At 37.9% G+C, this 19,259-nt stretch overlaps 3 protein-coding genes across 10 annotated transcripts; 1 reads left to right on the top strand and 2 right to left on the bottom strand.

Moving 5' to 3' along the window:
- Positions 1-2,476: 2,476 nt before the first annotated feature.
- LOC105920881 (extracellular calcium-sensing receptor-like) lies at positions 2,477-9,232 on the bottom strand. 8 transcript variants are annotated; one of them, XM_021312897.2, is made up of 10 exons: positions 9,054-9,232; positions 7,897-8,028; positions 7,405-7,699; positions 7,188-7,274; positions 6,711-6,980; positions 6,239-6,439; positions 5,870-6,136; positions 4,020-4,247; positions 3,766-3,889; positions 2,477-3,446 (listed from the first exon to the last, which is right to left on the bottom strand). In XM_021312897.2, exons 2-10 carry the CDS (start codon positions 8,004-8,006, stop codon positions 2,536-2,538), a joined length of 2,493 nt encoding a protein of 830 aa, XP_021168572.2. In that variant the 5' UTR covers positions 8,007-8,028; positions 9,054-9,232; the 3' UTR covers positions 2,477-2,535. The 8 variants fall into 8 exon arrangements, with proteins under 8 accessions (XP_021168572.2, XP_021168571.2, XP_012711980.3 ...); XM_021312896.2 differs by having other exon boundaries at positions 7,897-7,978; XM_012856526.3 differs by lacking the exon at positions 9,054-9,232 and having other exon boundaries at positions 7,897-8,248.
- Positions 9,233-11,191: 1,959 nt separating this feature from the next.
- Positions 11,192-16,052, bottom strand: LOC105920868 (extracellular calcium-sensing receptor-like). The gene is made up of 9 exons (XM_036149933.1): positions 15,937-16,052; positions 15,453-15,747; positions 15,248-15,334; positions 14,080-14,349; positions 13,208-13,408; positions 12,843-13,112; positions 12,487-12,714; positions 12,271-12,394; positions 11,192-12,167 (listed from the first exon to the last, which is right to left on the bottom strand). The coding sequence occupies exons 1-9, from the start codon at positions 16,044-16,046 to the stop codon at positions 11,281-11,283; spliced, it is 2,472 nt and encodes an 823-aa protein (XP_036005826.1). The 5' UTR covers positions 16,047-16,052; the 3' UTR covers positions 11,192-11,280.
- Positions 16,053-17,189: 1,137 nt separating this feature from the next.
- On the top strand, positions 17,190-19,141 carry LOC118566723. Its single transcript, XM_036149949.1, has 3 exons — positions 17,190-17,485; positions 17,605-17,910; positions 18,105-19,141. The coding sequence occupies exons 1-3, from the start codon at positions 17,269-17,271 to the stop codon at positions 19,133-19,135; spliced, it is 1,554 nt and encodes a 517-aa protein (XP_036005842.1). The 5' UTR covers positions 17,190-17,268; the 3' UTR covers positions 19,136-19,141.
- The last annotated feature ends 118 nt before the right edge of the window (positions 19,142-19,259 follow it).

Below are 19,259 nucleotides of genomic sequence, written 5' to 3'. Positions count from 1 at the left end.
ACAGACCAACTCTTGAAGTGTGAAGTGCTTTGCTTAACTGTGTGAAGTGGGACAATAACTTGTATTACTACTTTTTGGACTTGAGTTATGTTCATTAGTGTTTCCAAACATCAATCTTCAAGTAGATCAAACTATCACAAAATATACAAACACTTGTTCCTATATTTATACAAGCTTGATATATACCTTGTGTCATTATGTGTAACAATAGCCTAACCTCTTACTTTTAAATTTCTTGACTCATTTAAACATGACATAAATTTATAAATATAGTTCCTCAGTAAGACATGAAAACTCTATCATACAAAATCTCTGATGAAATAATTGCAGACCCCTTAGGTCTATGCACCAGAAAGACTGTTGTGACCCAAATATAATTCTAAAAATTGGTGTGTGTCTGTGAAAAAGATTCACATACACTGAAATAAGTAAACGAGTGAATAGTATTCTATTCACTGTCACACATCTGTTAAGTTAAACTGTTAAACTGTCCTCTAGATGGCAGCAGCAAACCATGAAAATGGAAGCATAAAGCATTGGAGACAGACTTTGATAATGGTAACTTTACATGACATCAGTAATAAAGCTATCAATCTGTCAAGATTTATTGTTAAGGCTGTTGGAAAGTACATTTCTGTGACATAAAATCAATACATTTTCCAGATATTTAAAATTGGACATTGTGACTATCTTAGAACATCAATCTGTTTTTTTATATTTGCTTAATCCTGTGCATGGGCTAGGTGGAGTGGGTTATGTCTGATATCTAATAAATTAATAAACAAAAGACAAGATATACCCTGGACAAGTTGCTAGTCTATCTGAGGGTCAGTAGAGAACACCATTAGTATACACGTGCATAACATCAGTAATTTTACTAAATTGAGTGGCTAAAATTATAATATACCTGACCATGGCAGGCTCCAGGTTATTCTAGATAAGTCTGGAAAATACAGCACACATCATTTTGCCTGCTACAGCAGTTCACAATAAACCATTTATGATCTCTGAGTTTGAGTTTGACATGCAGTTGCCTTTGCCAAACAGATTTAACCATTTAATCCTGTGTTATTGTTGGTACATTACCAAATGGGTAAAAGAAGGAAATCCCTGTGGTTAGCTCTTAGACAGGAGAAACTATGGGCCTGATCTCCAAAAGGTCTGTGTGTTTTAAAACACGTGCAAACTAATTAGCCTATGCAAAGTTGATCCTAAACCCTGGTGCAAAGCAATTTGCCTGTGCAAAAGGAACAGCGGGAGCAAATCCATCCATAACTTGTGTCAAGAGGGATTTATTTTCCTCCCTCAATGTTTCTCAACAGGCTCCATATAAAGCACAGTTATGTTGTATTAAATCATCATGGGGCTACCTTGGTATGCAATATTTCTGGTCAAGTGGTTGTTCTGAGGAGTTGGTAGAGGTTTAAACAGCTTCTTTAGAGATTAATTAAATTTTATTTATATAGCGACAATTCACAACACACGTCATCTCAAGGCACTTTACAAAGTCAAAATCAATCATATCATCCAGACAGATTGGTCAAAAAGTTTGCTATCTAAGGAAACCCAGCTGATTGCAACGATTGACAAACAGCATTCACTCCTCCGGAAAGAGCGTAGAGCCACAGGGACAGTCGTCTGCATTGTCAATGGCTTTGCAGCAATCCCTCATACTGAGCAAGCATGAAGCAACGGTGGAAAGGAAAACTCCCCTTTAACATGGAGGAAAACCTCCAGCAGAACCAGTACCAGGCTTAGTGTGAATGGACATCTGACGTGACAGACTGCCTAATTATATATCTTCTATATATCATTTCACAATGGGCTGAATGATTTAGGTTTTGGCTTTATCAAGCACTTTTTTCACACTACCACTCAAAACACTTCATACTAGAGCCACATTCATTCAATCGGAGTCACATTTATACATTGATACGCAGATCTTTAGGCAACTTGGGGTCAAGTTCCTTGCCCAGGTGCACATCGACATGCGCCAGGAGAAAGCTGAAATTTAAGACAAAGTTTCAGATTTCGGGACAACTACTGTACACACTGAGCCGCAGTTTCTAAAATTCTATAGAACCCAGTAGCAGTATGCTTTATATCGCTTTGTGCAAAGCTTGCAGTAAGTCTGTGATTTTATGTATTCTGCAGCTTTGTGGTCAAATTCAGTGTGTAAGTCTTGTTTCAAACCACTTCCACTTTGTTAAAATACCTCAACAGTTGATTAAGGAATATTTGGTAGGGGAAAATCCATGACTGTACCTATTGCACTATTAGTATTCTACCATGGTACCACACTGGAATTTCCTGAGCTCCTCATTTGACTAATTCTTTTACAAATGTTTGCAGAAGCAGTCTCCATATAGCAACCGAAAAGATTTGATGACCCATGAGAGTCAATTACAAAGAGGTTTAGCAGTGTGTTATTTTAAATAACATTTAAGACATCTCTTTATTGCTCCTGCATGGTTATTAACAAATGTGAAAAAACAAACAACAAAAACAAAGTGACTTTGGATGAATCGGCAAAGGTCATGATTTGGTGTGTCGACCTATGATAGCTTTCTTTGTATTCCTGTCTGGTTTGAGCAATATTAGATAACATTTAGGTCCAAACAGTGCTAACAGGAGACCAAAGCTTGATGCTAGGATGGCAAATACTTCCACTGCATCAGCATACTTTCCTGGGGAGTTAATATATGCGGGAACAAAAGCCACCCATACAGCACAGAAGATCAGCATGCTGAAGGTAATGAGTTTGGCCTCGTTGAAGTTGTTGGGCAGATTCCTTGCCAAAAATGCCAAGAAAAAGCTTACAATAGCTAATATACCTATATATCCTAGTAACACAGCAAAAGCAACAGTGGACCCAACTGCACACTCATAAACTATTTTGTCATTGTGGTATTGCATATTTTTATAAGGAGTGGGTGATGATGAGACAAGCCATGCAACGCATATGGCTGCTTGAATGCAAGTAAGGAATAACACTGTTCCTCTCTGCTGCATAGCTCCAAACCACTTAAGATTGGCTCCACCTCCTGCCTTAGAGGCTTTGAACACAGCCAGAACCACCATGGTTTTCACCAGGATGCATGAGACACAAAGCACAAAGCTGATCCCAAATGCTGCATGTCTCAGCTGGCATGTCCACAGCCTGGGTTGTCCAATAAACAGCAGCGAACACAGGAAGCACAGTTTCAGTGACACTAGGAGCAGGAAACTGAGTTCTGAATTGTTGGCTCGAACTACAGGTGTTCTGCGGTGATAGATGAAGATCCCCAAAACAACGGCACAGATGAACGTGCCCAGCAGTGAGGTGGTTGTTAAACAGATCCCCAGAGGTTCCTGATAGGAGAGGAACTCTGTTTTCTTAAGTATACACTGATCTCGCTGGGGGCTGGACCAGAAATCCTCTGGACAACTGAAGCACTCCAAGGAGTCTGACAAAAAGAACAACACAGGGAAGTACATTCAAATTGAACATATTAGAAGACAGTAATAGTACCTTAAGAAAATACCAACATTTAGGTAGGTTGTAACATTCTTTTTATCACATATTGAAATACTTCGTATTGGTATAATGTAACAATCAAATCTTAAATGTCATGTTTTTATTAAATGCAAGCATAAAAGCATCATAATTAAAAGCAATAAAGGCTTGAAAACAGTCTCTATAATGTGTTTCACTTAACAAATTGATACTGTATATACTGTATATATAATAAATTGATAAAATACATAAAAAGTATTAACACCTACTGGTCTTATTACTAATTTTTCCCTCCGAACAGGAGATACAGCTGAAGCAGCATTCAGGTTGTCTCCTTTCTATTGCCTTGCGAGTGCCTGGAGGACAACTTTCACTGCAAACTGAACGGATTGGCTGTGAAATTGAAAGAGGAAAATCCAGATGTTTGTATTGCTTTATCTATGTTCAGGATAAAAGAGCTTTGCAAAAAAGCAAAAAACAAAAACAAAAAACTACCAATAATAAAATAAACAAATAAAAATACCTTCTTTGAATCTGTATTCCAGAAGATTTTGTCCTCATCTAGTGTGAGTACTTCATCTCCCGAGTCGGACTTTTTCACTTCACCAACATTTTGAATTTTAACTTTTCCATCCGGCAGCTGCAACCAATTCATGACATCATATATTGGTAGGGCATCCCCGTTCTCATCAAATGAGACTTGATCACCGAATGCAGTGGAGAAGTTGACCTTTTGCAAATAGTGTAAAAGCTACAAATGCAGAAAAGACAATGTGACTAATGACTGACACAGCCTTGACAAAACATTATCAATAGCTTAACATTAAATACATTTCTATTTAAACAGGAAATTAAATGACCTTAAAAAATGATTTCCAAACTTTTTAACCCCCAGAAAACAGTGGCGACTTCTGACCACAACCACCAGCTAAGTACAAAAATATGGTAGTTAACCAAAGACAGTAAAACATAACCTATTGTCAGTCTATTCCTTATCTATTTACAAGTCATTTTTTAATCTCCCATAAGATTCATAGTATTACTAGGATTGTTGGTCATTTACTTTGACCTCTCAAGAAGACCTTAAGGCCCCACAGTTGCTGATTCATGATGCCCAGCAGGATCTAAACCCCAACTTTGGGAACCCCTTATCCAGACAACACATGGCTTTCTATTTGCATTTGATAAATTAGGCAATTACAAAATGACATCCTTAAGGAACATAATCACTGTCACTGAAACTACACCTACATTATATCCCTACCTCTTTCTTGCAGATCTCCATGCAACAAAGTAATATTATATTGATCTAGTGAGTAATCTGTTGCACGACAAACAGTAAAAAACTGGCTGTGCACACCTATGGTTAAACGAGAGCACACACAATGTTTCAAAAGAGGGAGCCTTAAGCAGTACAGACCTAAAACAGCAACTTTGTTGAAGAGGTAAATATAATTTTTAAGAAAAATATTTCTATATACCTATTTTGTACATTATACTTAAAATGTCAAAATAGAGAGCAATTTGTTGATTAAAACAGTTTCAGATTTTTTAAATTAAAGGTGCAATGGGAGTTGAAGCAATATATGGCACAGGGACGTCTGTAAATTATCCAAAAATTAGGCTTGTCAATTAAATTAAGAAATTTTAATCAAATAGAACCTAATATGAAAACATATACAGTATCAATTCAGATAAACTTCAAGTGCCTTTTGCTTCTCTTTAATAATCAGTTAAATAGAATCTAGCAAAATAGGTAGAAACACATTTTACCCAGCAGGACATAATATGAGACATTGTCTTTCTGGAAAACTATATAGGGATCACCTGAGCAGACCCCAGCTGCTGAGAAATTGTGGCTACATTTTCAGAAAAAAAAACCCAAAGAAATACCATTGTTCTCTTTTGCAAGCTAGAGTTTCAATAATCTGTTACAAGTGTAAACAAATGTCTTAAAGTTATTTTGGATTTTGAACTAGAGATGGTCAATTGTTAACCAAATTAAAACAGCCAAATATCATTTTACTTTAGCTCAATATGGAAAAAAAACTTTACTGTCAACCAGTGATATCTTTTAGCCACACTTCTGTACGATAAAGTTTCCCTTATACTGTAGACAACACAGGGGATAACCACTCCCCTTAGACTGGATATACAAATTAACAATCCAAAACTCATTTCGGGTGCAAATGACAGGCAACTGTTTTTTCCCATGTTTTTGTGCTACTCCCTGATAAAATTCCACCCTGGGTGGTGAGCCATATTCCCCTTATCAAAAGGGACTACTGCCATCATTAGATGTGTGTTTACTGAAATATTTTACATGCAAACAAAGCAGCTGTGTTAGAAATGTGTAAAGATAGATGATCACACCTGCCATGGCTCCAGAGAATCCAAACGGGCACAGCTATGTCCTGTAAAAGGTCCTTTGCCTGGCTCGCACTGCAGCATGTCATCAAGGGCATAAGCCAGAGCGTAAACAGCCTTGTAAACATTGTACTCAGGTCTGAGGTTAGAAACATCCAAAAATTCTGTCTCCGCCAGTTCAACGTTTTCATCACCAGTGCATACAGATTCCATATCTTCCCTATCTGCTGGGTTGAATTTGCACTTAAATGTATGCTCCCAGAACTGCTTCACCTGGACCACATTCAAAGATATTTAAAAAAAGATATGCTTTCACCATTATATTAATTTAATGTCTCATTTATGGTAGACAAATTTTCAAAACTAGAATCGAACCAAGTTATTTCCATTGCTGTCATTTGTGTCCGGGCGTATTTTTAATAGAAAGTCAATAAGCCCTGGTATTTCTCCACGCCGTATGGCGATACCCAGTGTTCCGCTTAAGTATGGTGTGAGTTCTTGTGTCTGGAGAATGGCCGCTGTTGTCCAGGTTTCACTGGCAATCCACTGGCGACCAGTTACATTCTGCTGTGCCACCTGACAATATTAAATGTGCATCATTAGAAACTTCCATTTTTAAATCAGCCCATATAATTTCAGAGACAGAAGTGTATAACTCTACTGATTCAGGAGGAAAACGTGTTTCTATGAAACCACAAAGTGTTTTTAGCCTCCTCTTCAAAAGGGCAAGTACAGGTAATCTAATAGTTGCAATATTTATTTCATAGTAAGGAAATACTTTTCATGCAGCACATAGCCATAAGTCAGATGAGTGGATTTTAAATTTATGTTGCACTTGATTTCTAACCTCCTCCATCAGTTGAATCATGTGAATTTCATGTGCAAACACGATGACAACACGAGCTGTTGATGTCTTTATCAAGTTTACAATCCTCTTGAGTTCACCTGGGTCACTGTCCCAAGGCAAAACCTCGAGGTAGGCTAGGCAGGTTTCACGAGATTCAGCCAGGTCAGACTGGAAGGACTGTGCCACGTGAAGTCCGTAGTCATCATCACTGACCAACAGGCCAACCCATGTCCAACCAAAGTGTTTTAGAATATGAATTATGGCACGCACCTAGAGGAAGGTATAGGAATTAAGATATTAGTGTTTAGACTTTGTGAACATAGTCTAACATTTATATTTCCTCACATTTATCATGTATGCAGTTCAGAAATCATTTTGTTGCTAACATAAAAAAGAGGTGTCTTTTGGTGGGAGTTATTTTCTTTCTTTCTGTTGTCTGAGACAAAAATAGGCTCTCAAAGGAGGAGTATGTTTCACCTGGAAAGCATCGCTTGGGATTGTTCTAAAGAAGGTGGGAAAGCGCTGCTGATCACTAAGGCAGGAACATGTAGCAAAATAACTCACCTAAGGAAAAAAAACAGGCCATTTTAATGGAAGACAGAAACTATTTAACTAACTTTAAACAGGTTGACAACTTTGCACTATTATAAAAATGTGATAATAATACAAAAAAAAAAAGCATAGTAAAACTCACAATAGGCATCTTGTATAAACCTAGCACATTGGCAATGGCAATAGAAAAAGTTGAATAGTGATCACCAATGATCCCCAGAACAGGTGGGCTTCCAGAACAGTTCTCCCGCAGCAGAAACTGCTGCTGCTGGCCACTGGCCAGAGATAAGGCGCCACTAAATCCAATCACAAGTGCGCCGCAGTTATCGTAAAGGCTGTATCCCAAGGTCAAGTTTGGAAGAATGTTGGAATTCTTGTTGATCTCATCCACAGCAAAAGCCATGGTCATTGCATGCCTGAAGCCTAAAGTGTCAAAGCTAACACAAAGACCATCAGGTTTAAAACACAATGCATCAATTTGCAGCCAAATATTAATGATAAAATTAGTTACTAGTTGCAAATTCACATCTTAGTTTTTTTTTTTTACTGATACATTTTAGAAGCTTTTCACAAGAGAGTTTATTCCTATTTTAGCATCACTGCTTTTAATGTTTAGCATTTGTGTGATACTCACCCTTTGCAGATGGGCTGTTGTGGCTCTGATTTAAAAGTCAGTTCGGGAAAGACAGAAGTGTAATGGACCTCAAACAATCCACCTAGAACCACATCACCAGACTTGTGCATCTTGTTTAAATAAAACTGTCTCCTTAAGTTACATGTCGAAGGAAGAGAGAAGCTCACATAGTATATGAAAAGAAAGTAGACACTCAAGAGTGGATATATGTTCAGAAAAGCCCCCATTATTGTCCTCATTCTTTACCATCTTTTGCTTCTTAGTTCAGTTACTTCATTTTATATGTCAGGCGGTGTATTCTGTTTTGCATGATTCCCTACAATGTTTAAGTTTCCCAGCACCAATGAGGAAGGAAGGGGCAGGACATAACATATCTCAAAAATAGTGTGAAAATTGCACTGTATCAGTCAGTGTGAGTGCAGACGCATCATAAAACCTATGATCTAAGATGATTACATTTGTGTATCATATATTCTAAACTCAAAGAAACTAAAATGTTTATCCACCATCTACTGTGCCAAGGTTTTCTGAAGTTTATTTCTTTTTCAGATGAGAAAATTTGGCTCTACTTTGGACTAAGACTTATTTTTTCTTGCTGACACACGTTTCATTATTCTTTTCAGTTAATATATGTCATTGCTTTGGCAAGGACAGGGGTTAATTTATCAGTATACGGTCTTACAAAAGTATTCCTACACCTTGAATATTTTCACATTGTGTCACACTGAAGCCACCAACTTTGATGTATTTAATTGGAATTGCATCTGGTAGAGACCAATACAAAGAAGGGCATAATTGTGAAGTGAAAGGAAAAGGATGCCTTGCAAATATTTTACAAATAAAAATCTAATTTGCATCATGCATTTATATTTAAGTTCTTTCTCCTCTGCTTTAAAATTTAAGTTTAAAGTCTGGTGTGTTCTGTCTATGTGTTTTTGTCATTGTCACACCTGAAAAGGTATTTCTGTTCTATTCTATTCTATTCTAAGTCAATACTTTGCTAAATCATCCCCTGCAATTGCAACTACTAGTCTTTTATATCTCTCTACTAGCTTTGCACGTCTAGAGATTTTTTTTATTTGCCAACTCTTATTTGCAAACCAGCCCACGCTCTATTAGAGTGTCTGCTAACATAGATTCCCCCTAAAAAGTCTTACCTCAAACTGTCAGTTGAAAAAAAAATGTCCTGAACTTTTTAAGCATCTAGCAGGTTTTTCTGTTTCTTGTATTCAGCTCTTATATTTTCCTTCCTGTCAACCTTGACCAGCATTTCAGATCCTGCTATAGAAAATCCTTCCCACACAATGTTGTCTTGTGGGGATGGTGTGTTCAGGATAAGATTGTAAGCTTTTTTGCCTCGCATAACATTTTGTATCAAGGCCAAAAAGTTAACACTGATCTCATCTGACAAGAGAACTGTCTTCCTCATATTTGCTGTGCCCTTTATATGGGTTGTGGTCTGTAACAGTTGTCCTGTGAACAGATTTTGACCTGCGTTGAGGAGTTTTATAGCTTCTGCAGTAACTTTGGGCCTCCTGACATTTTCTTTCTAAATACTGCTCTCCTTACTTATTCTGTCAGTTTAGGCTGATATTTTTTTTAACATTGGACAGGCTTGTAGTTGTGCCATATATTTCAATCTTCAGAATATGTATTGAAGATAGAAATATTTAAAACTTGAGTTGTTGTTTCATAACCTAATAAATCTACACAGCTTTATTCCTGATATTTCTACAGTGTTGCTGGGTCTACATGCTGCTGTACACTAATGTTCTCTAACATACCTGAGAGACCTTGGCAGACCAGCTGGTTTAGATTAAATTTCACACAGGTGGAGTGAATTTACTAATTCAGTGAGTGTTGAAGGGAATTGGTTGTGCTGGGCTTTGTTTAATAATTTTCAGAGGACAGAAGGCTGAATAAAAATGCCTGCCATAGTTTTCATACAATTAATTATATTTTCCTGCAAGGTGTTGGTTTATCAAATAAAATCCCAATAAAATAAGTTAAAGTTTGTGGTTTTAATGTGATCAATGGTAAAAGAGGTACGGATATTTTATTGTGAGCTACTGTATTATTTTTATGAATACAAGTTTAGGAAAACAAAGGAAAACCTCCAACAAATTGCAAACATCTTTTTCATCTATTTTACATGCATGCATGTTTTGTCCTTCATATAATGGCACTTTTAAATATCTATTACTCTCTCTTATGTCATAAAATCCTGGCTTTTATTTTGTTGTGCTAGCCTCATTTGGACACTCCTTTGTAACTTGCATAAGGTAGTACTATGGCCTAACCCCGATTAGGAATGCAATACATTTTGAAACTGCTTGTGTCTAAATGTTACACAGATGAGGTAATTTAAAAAAAAGAAAGCCAGCATGACCAATCTCTCATAAAAGTCTCAAAAGTCTCAAATTAACCTCAAACCTCCACACAGGCAAGGTGGTGTATGTGTACCACTAATGCCTAATAAGGAACAGGAAGGCCTCTTTCAGATCATAGTTCTACAATACACACACACACACATCCGTTTAATGAACAAGCAGTTGGGATTAGGCAGTTAAAAAGGCATGTCTTACAACTCTCAACTTTCACCTGAGCAATGTGTAAAATGATCATGAAAAGGAAATCCTGCATGGGCCTTCTAAACTTATTCAATGCTTGCAATCTTTTTGTGCACCATCCTCAACATTATATTATCCAAATAAAAATCTGTTGAACAAAATATTTCCCATATCAGACTGACACTTGAGGATCATGCTTTTTGGCACCTTTGCTCTGTCTGCTCCTTCAAACTCGTGCTCCTGTATGATTTTTCGCAGAATCTAAAAATCCATTTAATCCATTTGTTTTACCAGTCAAGTAAAAATACTATCACTCAGTATAGTTGTTTTTTTTTTCCTAACTTGCGAAACCATATCTGGCTGTGTTTTTCAGTCCATTCCGTGTTATTTATATAGTGCAAATTTACAACACGTCATCTCAAGGCACTTTACAAATTCAATTCAATCAAATCATTGACTGATTGTTAATTTTTTTTCCCCATGAAACCAATTTCTTACATAACTACTTGCATGGACTTAGTTTAAACAGTTAGTTATTTTAATTACATGTTTAAATGTTTTATTTCCATTTAGCGGATGTAACTTCAGGAAGAGATGAACTCAACAAGGATTTTTCATACCTCTTTATTTGTTCAAATACTACAGAGCAACTAAAAATCATTTTAACTAAAAGTGGAAAAAAACAGAAACAAATTCAGGAGAAAAAAAAAACTGTGGCGAAAAATCAAATACCTAAAAAGAAAAACAACTGCACGGTCTAATTTCAACAGTTTTGATTGTTTGGCATAAAAGATTTTTGATTAAAAAAAAGACTTTAGGATTTTGTGGTTGCACGACCCATGATAGCTTTTTTGGTATTTCTCTCTGGTTTGAGCAGAATTATGTAACATTTTGGCCCAAACAGCGCCACCAAAAGGCCAAAGCTAGAGGCCAGGATGGCAAACACCTCCACTGCATCTGCATATTTTCCTGGAGAGTTGATATAGGCAGGAACAAAAGCCACCCACACAGCACAGAAGATAAGCATGCTGAAAGTGATGAATTTGGCCTCATTAAAGTTGTCTGGAAGATTTCGTGCTAAAAATGCCAACATAAAGCTTATGAAAGCTAGCACGCCAATATAGCTAAGTAGAACAGCAAATCCAAATACTGAACCAACATCACACTCATAAACTATTTTGTCATTGTGGTATTGTGTGTTTTTTTGTGGCATCGGTGAAGCAGAGACGATCCACACAGTGCAGACCGCTGCCTGAACGCAAGTGAGAGCAAAGACTGTTCCTCTTTGCTGTGTTGGCCCAAACCACTTGAGACTGGCTCCCCCTCCTGGTTTAGAAGCCTTGAAAACAGCCAGAACCACCATGGTTTTAACCAGGATGCACGAGACACAAAGCACAAAACTGATCCCAAATGCTGCGTGTCTCAGCTGACATGTCCACAGCCTGGGTTGTCCAATAAACAGCAGCGAACACAGGAAGCACAGTTTCAGTGACACTAGGAGCAGGAAGCTAAGCTCTGAATTGTTGGCTCGAACTACAGGTGTTCTACGGTGATAGATGAAGATCCCCAAAACAACGGCACAGATGAATGTTCCCAGCAGTGAGGTGGTTGTTAAACAGATGCCAAGAGGTTCCTGATAGGAGAGAAACTCTGTTTCTTTAGGAAGACAATGATCACGCTGGGGGCTGGACCAGAAATCCTCTGGACAACTGAAGCACTCCCTAGCATCTGAATAAGAGGAAAATTTTTTTTTTGCACATTATCTTATATATGTAATGTAAAACAATGATTTTTAAACACTTACTGGATTCATTGCTGATCTTTCCGTCAGAACAGGGAACGCAGTCAAAGCAGCAAACAGGCTGCCCCTTTTTTCTCGCCATTCGTGTACCCGGAGGACAGTTTTCACTGCATACCGACTGGGGTGGCTAAAGGTGGGAAATGTAATCTGTCACTCCTCATTAGCAAACAATGATATTTAGAAAACCATTCAAGAGGCTATCTGCTCAGAAGATGTAACCTGTTTTGACTCAAAGTTCCAGAAGATTTTGTTTTCATACAGTATGAGCTCTTCCCCTCTGAAGGTAGACTTCTTCACTTCACCTACATTCTGAATTTCTGTCCCTCCATCAGGGAGCCACATCCAGTTCATTACATCATATATAGGCAGGGCATCACCATTTTCATCAAAAGACACTTCATCGCCAAATGGGGTGGTGAAATTGACTTTCTGTAAATAGTGCAAAAGCTACAAATGGATGAGGAAAATGACAAACTTAAAGCGACTTTTTAAAATCTAAATTTGTTGTTCCTTCATACTACATCCATTGTTCTTAGCACAAAGTCTGTTATCCATAGTGTAATTGGAAATCACACCTGCCACGGTTCTAGACTTTGCAGAGCAGCACAGGTCTGTTCAACAAAAGGTCCTTTGCCTGGCTCACACTGCAGCATTTCATCAAGAGCATAAGCCAAAGCATACACTGCTTTGTAAACATTATATTCAGGTCTAAGGTTGGAGACATCCAAAAGCTCAGTCTCAACTTGTTCAATATCTTCATCCCCAGTGCATACAGGTTTCCTATCTTCTTCCAAATCTGCTTGATTGAATTTACACTGAAAAGTGTGCTCCCAAAACTGTCTCACCTGAAACACACCAAAAAATCAATATTAACGAATTAGGATTTTTTTTTCATATACCATATCATTTACCATTTATATAAAAATCCTCTTAATTTTACCAGATTAGTTTCATAGTTGTCATTTTCATCAGGATGGATTTTTAAGAGGTAGTCTCTGAGCCCTGGGATTTCCCCTCTACGGATGGCAATGCCAAGTGTGCCGCCAAGATAAGGGATGAAGCGAGGAATCTGAAGCACAGCTGCCGATGCCCACGCTTCACTTGCAATCCATTGTCGGCCTGTGACATTTTGCTGTACTACCTGGGTATTATGTAAAACACAACAACAAAAACACATTTTGAGACTGTCAAAAAAATTGGTATAACTTATTGAAGCAGGCATCTCATTAATGCCTGCTTGTGTACTGTTGAATTATTACAGCATATCTTTATTTACATAAAGAAAAGTAAAAATGAGAGAACAAACAGAACAATGATCTGTGTTTAAACTTGTCACAGTATTTGAACATCAGGAGTTATATACAGAGTAAAAAAACACTTTCACTTCATGCTTGCTCAGTCCATGCTGCAAAGCCATGGACAATGCAGACGACTCTCCATGTAGCTCTACACTTCTTCAGAAGGAGTGAATGCTGCTTGTCAAGACTTGATGCAACCAACTGGGTTCCCTTAGATAGGAATTTTTTTTTGACCCATCTGTATAATCTGATTGAATTTGCTTGCCTTGAGATGACATGTTTCATGAATTGACGCTATATAAATAAAATTGAATTGAATTGAATTAATTTCATAACTGGAACCTTCATATATATATATATATATATATATATATATATATATATATATATATATATATATATATATATATATATATGTGTGTGTGTGTGTGTGTGTGTGTGTGTGTGTGTGTGTGCTTGTGTATGTACGTACAAACATATTTAGCAGTCAGTGCATTGTTTATTTGATTCTTACCTCTTCTATTAGCCTAAACGTATGAATCTCATGGGCAAACACGATGACGACTCGAGCTTTTGATACCTTTATCAAGGTTACAATTCTTTTTAGTTCAACTGGTTTGCTATCCCACGGCAAAACCTCTACATATGCCAGACAAGCTCCACCGTTCTTTGACAGGGCCGATTGAAAAGCCTGGGCCACATAGAATCCATAATCATCGTCGGTAACCAGCAGGCCCACCCATGTCCAGCCAAAGTGTTTAAGAATTTGAATCACAGCGTTTACCTGTGCAAACATGTTCACCATAGGTGAGAACAAATGGTGTTAGAAGACTTGTACAGTGGTAAAAAAAATGCAGAAGTCTTGCTAGAAGTTTATCATGAAGACTTGGTGACTTATACATGTAACTCTCTGCTGAAGTTTAGCTTCCTCATTGTATGTGATGGCAAGACAAACTTTAGTCCTTCTCCAGCCTTGTTTGTCACAGTCTAAGTTTATTTAAGTTTTTTTCATTTTTGTTTCATCTGTAGATGTTGGCAAGTATAGTTAAATAGCTATTCTAATAGCAATTCTTCAGGAGCTGTTAACTGGCTTATGAAGATCAAGACTTTAGTGTTTTATTATCCAGTCTTTCCCATTTTGAGGAATAGGCAACAATAGTTGCCTTCTGTTTGATGTCATATTAACACCTCAGGCTAACAGAAAGTCCATGGCTTACTGATGACTTAAACACAGGACATGATACAATGCTTTATCTAGATTTGTTCTATTTGGAAATATCTGGGGTGCTACTAGGTGTGAAACCATTGATTTTATTAATACAAATATTTCCTAATGTGGTATTTTCCCCCAATGAATAAATGTTCTCAAATTAAAGGTGAGCTTTTCCTCACATTGTCAGTGTGAAATATGCCACTGTGATATATAATGAAATAATTTCAATGTCTTTTACAAATCTTTCTTCAGCCTGTCAATGATTGTTTAGAGAACTGTATGAAGTTGCACCATATGTGTAAATTCAATCATTAGAAATATGGTGTCTATATTTTTTCAAAATATATTTCAATTACAGATTTTTAAGAGTTAGATAAATTAAATTATGGAATCAGCTATGAATCGACATGCTTTTTGTCATGCCTAAATCATGAGATGTTTTGAATGGGAATATTAAGCTGTATCTTACCTGGAAAGCATCGCTTGGGATTGTCCTGAAGAAGGATGGAAATTGCTGACGATCACTCAGACATGAACATGTGGCAAAATAACTTACCTATTAAGCACAAATAAAAGTAAAGGATTTCATCCAAGAAACACAAACATTTCTCAGAACATTTTACATAAAAAAATGGAGAAAAATTGAGGTGTAACTAAAGACAAAGCAAACTTACAATTGGTATTTTGAATAAACCTAGCACATTGGCAATAGCTATTGAAAATGTTGAATAGGAATCACCAACAATCGCAAGGATTGGAGGAGCCCCTGAGCAGTTCTCCTGAAGTGAAAACCTCTCTTCCTGACCACTGGCCAGAGACAAGGCCCCTCTAAACCCAATAACAAGTGCACCACAGTTATCATAAAGACTGTATCCCAGGGTCACATTTGGCAGCAGATTTGGGTTCTTGTTGATCTCTTCAATAGTAAATGCCATAGTCATGGCATCCCTAAAACCTAAAGTATCAAAGCTAAAACAAAATATGTTAAAAATAACACTGAATGAATGAAACCAAGTCATCTTACATTTATTACAGAACTTCAAATGTAAAATGGCTTAAAGATATGCATTGGTACTTTACCGAATAATGATTTTTATAAGCCCTGAACAGACAATACAGTTTACACAGAAGTGTTAATTTCTCGTATAATATACTCACCCTTCACAGGTTGGTTGTTCTGGCTCTGAGGAATATGTGATTTCAGGAAATAGAGAAGTGTAGTGGACCTCAAACAGCCCACCAAGGACCACTTCACCTGGCTTGTGCATTTCATTAAGATGAAATCTTTTCTGTAAACTACAAGGAGAAGCAATAGATGAGGCCAGATATATGAAAAGGAGAGTCAAGAGTAAACATGTGTGAAACAAAGCCTCCATTACTCCCCTCCTCCTTTAGCACATGCTTATATTGTCCATGCAAGAGTGCATACATTTATATGCTACATTACATCACCAATGATGTTTCATTTGGCCCACAAATACCCTGTAAGGGCAATCCCCTATGAGGGCATGACACATCTGGTATGAATTAAATTATGCTGATATTCAAAATATCAGTATACACAAACTTTTAGGGATGTTTCTTTTGAAGGTGCAAATATAAAGTCGGTTAGATTCAGTTTGACAGTTATACTTTGTCAATATTTTACTCCCGATATAAACAACCTATTTGTACCTGTTCCAGGTAACATCCAACTACATGTAAAACCTAACAACAAAATTAAACTAAGTGCTATGATGCAGCACATATTTTCATTTTTATCCTTTATTTACACAAGTAAGATGATTGAGATGTGGGACCTCATTCTCAAGAGAGAGGTTTTAAAGGTATACTATACAGCCGGGGTTGATTTTCCAGCGAGGCTCCCCCCAGAGGGCGAAAGTAAAAGTGCACTGTCGTAAAGATGCTCAGCTGTTCTGGTTTCTCCGTCAAGCCAGGCGCGGTTGTTTTGAGCTTAGCAGACAGGCGAACGCAACGAAAAGTCAAAAAAACGGCAGTACAAACAATGACTAACACAGTGAAAGTATGAACATCAGGGTTTCCCGCAGCGCTATCTTGGAGAGGCGGCCGCCTCGCCAAACTCACGCTACCGCCTCCCTAACATTCGAAAAAAAAAAAAAAAAAAAAAAAAAAATAAATAAATATATATATATATATATATATATATATATATATATATATATATATATATATATATATAAAATAAAAAACTCGATATGCTTGCATGTTTATTTGACCTTAACACGCCGTTCTTTGTTGTTGCTTTCGCGCGTGCATATAGTGAATGACAGGGCAAAAACACATGGAGTTCTCGCCGTAAAGCAAGACCGACTCTCGCGGTCTTGCACGAGACTTCTGAGCCTGTGGGTGCGGGCCGAGGGCTCCTGCAATAGCTTGGTTTCACGTGACGTCACAGTGCTGCTGCGCGATACCGCGAAATTCAGATGGAGGGCAGGAAGTGAATTAGCTGAGGATCGGCCGTCTGAAACAATGCCTATGTTTTGTGTGGTTTACGGCTGCTCCAATCGTTCGAACCGAGAAAAGGAAAAGAGCTTTTACAGAGTACCAAAGATTGTTGTCCATAAAGGTGAAAACTGTAAAAAGCTCACAGAACAACGCCGTAAAAAATGGATATTAAACTTACGTCTGCGGTCTGGAGGAGCAGAGTCTGCCAACGCCCGTGTCTGCAGCGACCACTTCGTCGGAGGTAAGCTATTACGTTATGTTAGCTAGCTAACTTGTTTTTGTGGTTGTGTTTATATAGCATAAGGTTGTCGTTAAATGCTCATTTACTTAGTAATGATTAACTTCATTGGGACTGTTTAGGCTGTCCTAGCGCTTTGGGTGACGTTGAGTCGGTAGACTGGGCTCCGACGGTAAACCTCGGTTACCAAAAAACTAAGCCCAAATCGGAAGCCTCTCTTCAACGAGCGAAGAGGATGAAGCTCAAAGAAGATCAACAAAGCCGGTCAGAATGTGCAGAGGCTATGTTGGATCTCCAAAAGACAGCTGAGAGCCCGGGTATGAGCTCCGATCTAACGCAGACAGGCGACTGCTCTGAACCGAAGCAGCCAGCTGACAACCCACAATCAGAAGGCAGCAGTGGGGACAATGGGACATTAAATGATCGAGGTAAATTATTGTACTAAGATGTGTAAACAGCATTATTATTAAATGTTACAAATGTGATTGTCAGAAAATCAACCTGTATAATTGGGCCAGACAACTTGCATGCTTGTAAAAAGGTCAAAAAGATAACTTCACAGCAATTCACATAATACATTTTTATGAATTAACTAATTATGCTCCCCACTGCTATATTGCAGCCTATGCAGATGCCGGATGCCAGACTGAGCTAACCATGGATGACATTGAGAAGATGGAGGATGTTCTGGGACAGATCACAACAGAGCTGGGAGATCTTCGAACCAAAGCACTGGACACACAGTTCAACCAGGAGTCCTTTGAAAAAAATGAAGACAAGACAAAGTTCTACACAGGCCTCCCCAACTTCTTAGTTTTAATGCAGATTTTTGAGCTGTGTGAACCCTACATTCCCTCTGGTCCTATGTCTGTGCTGTCAAAATTTGAACAGTTAATTTTAGTTTTACTGAGGCTGAGACTAAATCTCCAACTGAAAGATTTAGCTTTCAGGTTTAAGATATCTCTGCCCACCGCCTCTAGAGTTTGGCATAAAATAATTGACATACTTCATGAAAGGTTAGAATTTCAAATTGAGTGGCCAGAGCGACATGTACTTCAAGCTACAATGCCAATGGGATTCAGACAGGCATTTGGATGTAAAGTTGCTGTGATAATTGACTGTTTTGAAGTTTTTATCGAGAAGCCCTCTAATTTACTAGCCCAAGCACAAACATGGTCAAACTATAAGCATCACCATACTGTAAAATTTCTGATTGGTGTTGCACCCCAAGGCTATGTCACTTACATATCTTGTGCCTGGGGAGGGAGAGTCAGTGATAAACAGATCACAATAGAGAGTGGCCTCCTAAATAACCTGTTACCTGGAGATATTGTTCTAGCAGACCGTGGGTTCAATATTGGCGACAGTGTGGGATTTTACTGTGCTTCACTACAAACACCTGCATTTACCAAGGGGAGAAAACAGCTGTCAGCGTATGAGGTGGCAGAAACTAGAAAAATAGCTAATTTGCGTATTCATGTAGAGAGAATCATCGGTTTAGTCAGAAGAAAATATCAGATTCTGCAAAGCAGGGCTATGCCCATAGAGCACATGGCAACAAAACCAGGTGAGGCACTAGCATTGATTGACAAGATTGGGGTTATTTGCTGTGTCTTGTCTAATCTTTCTCAGTCTGTCGTCCCATTGGAGTAAGGAGGAGGGGGGGTAAGGATAATCAGTCAGTCCAGTACCTGAGCCCTGACACACATCAATCTGTAAATATGTAATGTAATTTAAATATGTTTTGAAATGTAATGATAGTTTTAGGTCTTTTAAG

Source organism: Fundulus heteroclitus, chromosome 18, assembly GCF_011125445.2.
Source record: "Fundulus heteroclitus isolate FHET01 chromosome 18, MU-UCD_Fhet_4.1, whole genome shotgun sequence".
NCBI classification, from domain to species: domain Eukaryota; kingdom Metazoa; phylum Chordata; class Actinopteri; order Cyprinodontiformes; family Fundulidae; genus Fundulus; species Fundulus heteroclitus.
This window is presented reverse-complemented; position numbering and strand designations above follow the sequence as displayed.